Source organism: Macadamia integrifolia, chromosome 5 (assembly GCF_013358625.1).
Source record: "Macadamia integrifolia cultivar HAES 741 chromosome 5, SCU_Mint_v3, whole genome shotgun sequence".
NCBI lineage: Eukaryota > Viridiplantae > Streptophyta > Magnoliopsida > Proteales > Proteaceae > Macadamia > Macadamia integrifolia.
Window position 1 is genome coordinate 28,047,065 of NC_056561.1, and position 5,087 is coordinate 28,052,151.

Below are 5,087 nucleotides of genomic sequence, written 5' to 3' on the forward strand. Positions count from 1 at the left end.
CCGATACCAAATACCTAAACCAATAAGTATTGAATAACTATACTAAAATCGCATTGAAGGAGATTCAATATTGTTTTGTATGACAATATGGTTTTTTTTTTTTGGTTTATACGATACCAAATACCAAAGTAAAAGTTAAAATGACAAAAGTATCGGGTGGAAACCAATACCGAAACCATATTTGTACCAAATAAGACACCGTATTTGTATGAATAAAAACTGTACCAAACTGATATGGTATGAATATTGAAATATCAGGAATTTTTTGATGCAATACGATTTTGGTATGTACTCTTGATCTACTGTACGGCAACGAATATCGAATATCATACCAATTGCCACCCTTAAATTATTGTCCTTACGCAACCGGACAACGTTCTTCTTCCCACTAAATCTAAATTATAACATATATATCGTGCTTAGACTCGGCCCAACACCGCTACACGGCACGTCAAATTACCTCTTCGTTCGTAAGTTATCGGTGTCGGGATCTACGGAATAGTTCAATACAGAAACTGAGAGACATCTCCTTTATAGGACTATTCCTCTTCGCTCGGAGTCAGAAAAGCAGAATTACTTTGCAGAGAGAGAAGCCCGCAGGCCATGAGCGTGAAGTAGTCACCATTCGTAAGAGTCGGTAAAGGTTGTAATTATTTTTTGATCGGAATCTGGTGTTATCTTCAAGGCAAAGTTTAATTCCCGGCGTGTTTTCCGATCTGCAGATTCTTCTGGTATGTCGCCATTTTGAGCTTTTCTCTTTGTTTGTCTTTGTCATTCCTTTCCCTCCCCTTCATTTCATATTTTATTAGCTGATTCTCCTTTAATTTTATTATATATATATATATATATATCTTGATCAACTGATTACCTCAAGTTTCAGTAACATCGATCCAATATCTGGTAACAATTCGATTTTATTCATCACTTGACGAGGGAGGCAAGGGATTTCCCTTTAGTTATGTAATTGCGAGCGGACTAGGTTTCAATGATTTAATTGATCGAAGCTATTAAATAGTGAATTCTGGGACTTTTAATCTTTTTAGAGAAATTAACGATCTCTGGATCACTGTGGTTCAACAGGGTCAGTGTGATCTTTGGGCAAGATGAGTGAGGTATTTGAAGGATACGAGCGCCAATACTGCGAGCTATCGGCAAATCTATCGAGAAAATGTACCTCCGCTGGTATTCTTGAGAGAGGTGAGAAGATTGCCTCTTTATTTTTCTGCAAACCTTTTTGGATTATTTAATTAGCTTGATATATGTAAGTTCAGCTTTGTTTTCAGTTTCTATTGGTTGCAGGACCTCTTTTTGGCTGCTTAAAAAAAGAAAAAAGAAAAAGAAAAAAACCCATTTGACATGCCATTTGGCCAATTGATATAGACATTTGTCTCTGTGGTAATTTGGTCTGGTGAAAAATAGGACCTAGGTTATATTGCATTTTCTTTGTGCTTGTCATTATGAGTCATAATGGGTTGGTTACTTGCCTTGATAGAATAAAACTGAGTTGGGACTGCTTCGTACTTTATCAGAAAATACCTGAAATTTAAAGGAGATACTAGAGTTCAACTTCTCTACTACACCCCAATTCAAATTTTAGCTTATTTAATCATTTGTCATGTTTTGAATCTAGTACTTTGAGTATTATTGATACATGAAAGCAGGTTATTGCAAAAGGGCTAAATAGGATCTAGGGATTTTGAGATCCAAAAAATAATACTATTTCTTTGTACTTTGGTCTTGAATGTTACCTGTGAATTTAGGGTTTCCAGGTTTATAGTTTGTAACATGGCTCCTTTATACTTAGTACTTTATAACATTTATATACTGATTTGCTCCCTTCAAATACCTTGAACTCTTTCTTCATCATCCTTTGGTTTGCAACCTCACTATGCTGAATTCATCTCCTTTCTTCCAGCATTAGGGCTGGGTCTACTAACATAAATGGAACCAAAACATTAATCTTATGTATGTTAATATATTACAAAAACGGTGATATATTGTGGAAGAAATTGTTGAGGTTTTATACCTTATATTCTTTGAAGATAGAACAGAAACAGTTGGGTACAATTTGCCTTAAATAGAATAAAGGATATGGAAATGTTTTCATTTTTTTGTTAGAAAATGACCCACCGAGGAATCTTTTGATGGTTTTCAACATAGTGGGATCAAACATTTGAATCAGTGTTGATGGCCAGTACGTCTCATTTATATATTTCTGGCTTTTTCTTATTTGTTGTTGTTGATTATATTTCATCTCTATATTGTTGCAGAGCAGAAGAAGCAAAAGGTTTCTGAAATTAAAGCTGGATTGGAAGATGCGGAGGCTTTGGTATTGTGCGAATCATATTCTTACCTGTAGTTTTCCTTTGCAATTTTCTGTTTTCCTAAGTTATGTTGATTTTGGAATTTCTTCAGATTAGGAAAATGGACCTTGAGGCAAGAAGTTTGCAGCCAAGTGTGAAGGCTATGCTCCTTGCAAAATTGAGGGAGTACAAGTCTGATCTGAACAATCTGAAAAGTGAAGTTAAGAGAATCACATCCACTAATGCTAATCAGGCTGCACGAGATGAATTGTTGGAGTCGGGAATGGCTGATACACTGATGGTATGTTTGAACCAGTATGGAGTGTTTTCTGGTCATGCATATTGTTCAAACTTCCTTTGATATTTCATTTATTGCTCAACATGTTTGTTGTCTATTTTTTATGTGTTGGGAAGATCCTAAGATTGATTTGTTCTTACTGTACATTTCATTGCTGATAATGTTCCAAAATTCCTCTTCCAATCCATTTATTTGCTTCCTCCATTTCTAGTTGTTTTTTGTTTCAGCGATGTGTTTATACAAGTATTACTTGTATAGTTGTTTATAATCGAGACAGATTTTGAGGGCTTAAGGTGGGTAGTTTTGCATAAAAAAACTACCTCAAAAGAGCATCAACTAAAAGAATCACTCCAAATAATTAGATTCATGCCAACCATGATCTCCCTCTCTCTCTATACACACACACACACACACACACACTAGTGTAGAGCTAGTAGAGCTAGGACAGAAAGGACCTAACCCCGAGCAGGATCTTGGTTTGCAGCAGATTCACTCCTTTGAATAATCTTTAGATCGATTTAAAAATAAAACAGAAAATTAGAGAATTAAGGGAAAGAAGGAGATAGGGAAAGGGGATATGGTAGTCTTTCTCAGACTTGGGTCTCTCACCCATGGCCTCTCATTGTATTTTGAGACTCTTAGTCATGGCCTCTCATTCTATTTTGAGACTCTCAGTCACGGCCTCTCTCAGGACAATGGCGATGAACAAAGCAAACTTTCTTTCATAATCTCAAATCGCGTGTGATATCTTAAGGGTCTAATGTAGAATTAGAATCACAAGTGATCCTAATCCCAGACAGGATCTGAAATTCTGGCTGAATAGAGAAGATGTCCTCCAATACACTTGGTTTTAGCTCTCAAACACTCTTTCACAACAAACAAATAAAAAGAAAATAAGAAAAGAAAGAGAATTCGATGGAGGGTTGAGAAGGGGGAGAAGAATCAGTGAATGGGCATCTCACCCTTAGGTTTAGGCATCTCACCTAGGGCATCTCACCCAACTGCATCCCACGGCACAATAGCATAAGCCATCTTTTTTTGTTTAACTCAAATCTGTCTTCTCATTATAATTGATGGGCTTTAAATAGCTTTACATTTCTTGGACACAAAGACATAATAAAAATGGAAACTAATGCTGGAAATAAGACCTTCTAATTTAACTTCTAACTTGCTAACCAAGTAAGAGTAGATTAGAAACTAACAACTAAACACAAAAAGAAAACTAACCTAAGTTACAAAATAGAAACTTCCTTGACTAATAAAATAGGAAACTAACTAGCTCACTAATAAAAATAGAAACTAATTAAAGTAAACTAAATAGGAAATAAAAATAGAAGATTTTAACACAAACTACTGTTCAAGTGAACAGTGTCACGCAAACAGTAACATGAATGTTACTGTTCACGTGAACAGTGTTTTATGGCTCTTGTTTTTCTCTTCATCTTCAAGCTTTGATCTATATCAGGGTCATTACATTATATAGGCATAAACCTTGCCTCCAAAAAGGAAAAGAAACAAAATAGAAACTTAAGAGGAAAAGGAAACAAATTGAAAAAGGAAACTAAAAGAAAAATGAAAACGGAAACATAAGACATATAAAGTCCCTTCCTTGCACTAGAAGAATCAAACTTAAAAGGAAAATAAAGAAAAAGGAAACTCAAGAAAAGGAAACAAATATTTGGACAAAGAAAGTCTTCTAAAAGTCTCAATGGATAGCTTGCTGTCCAAGACAAAACAGAAAATAGTAACTAATTGACCCAAATCAGTCTCACATAAACAGTATTTTTTCCTGAATTTTATTTTTGTCCTCTTCTTCTTCACTCTTTGATCAACATCGCACACACAGCAACAACTCAGCTTTATCCCAACTAAATGGGGGCTACATGTATCCTTATCCTCAATCAGCTCTAAGCATCAAAGCATGCATGATACAATGCCTAAGCTATGCATGCCTTTCCTCACCAATGCTCATAGAGTCATTTTAGGTCTGCCCCTGGCTCTTTTTTAGCTTAGTCAATTTGAATCAAATCACTTCTCCATGTTGGAGCATCTAAAGGCCACCGCTATACACAGCTATGCCACCGTAAACGACTTTGTCGGAGCCTATCATATATCAGGGCTACTCCCAAATCAGCTCTAGTTTGACCTTTCCTTACTTTGTCCTTCGTAATTTTAAGACACATCCATCTTAGCATCCTCATCTTAGCTACATCGAGTTTTATCATTTGATGTTTCTTAATTGATCAACATTCTGCATCGTACATATTAGTTAGTCGTATGACTGTCCTGTAAAATTTTCCTGTAAGTTTCAAAGGAATATGTTGATCACTCAAAACTCACCGACAGTCTATTCAAGGTTCCAAACACAATGGTGGCAACTGAACACGAGGGTTGCACTCGTTGCGAGATTTAACCCAACACTTTACGGCACGAACTGAAGACATTCATGCACCACTTGTGTCCACGTTTCCGATGGCACCCCTCTC

At 36.0% G+C, this 5,087-nt stretch overlaps 1 protein-coding gene across 1 annotated transcript in view; it reads left to right on the forward strand.

The window, feature by feature from the left end:
• Nucleotides 1-496: 496 nt before the first annotated feature.
• LOC122078409 (vesicle transport v-SNARE 13-like) overlaps nt 497-5,087 on the forward strand; it is a 9,210-nt gene continuing 4,619 nt past the window's right edge. Inside the window, exons 1-4 of the mRNA XM_042644379.1 lie at nt 497-731; nt 1,081-1,197; nt 2,271-2,329; nt 2,416-2,604. Coding sequence (XP_042500313.1) covers nt 1,104-1,197; nt 2,271-2,329; nt 2,416-2,604 — 342 coding nt within the window. The 5' untranslated portion in view covers nt 497-731; nt 1,081-1,103. The remainder of the gene's footprint in view (nt 732-1,080; nt 1,198-2,270; nt 2,330-2,415; nt 2,605-5,087) is intronic.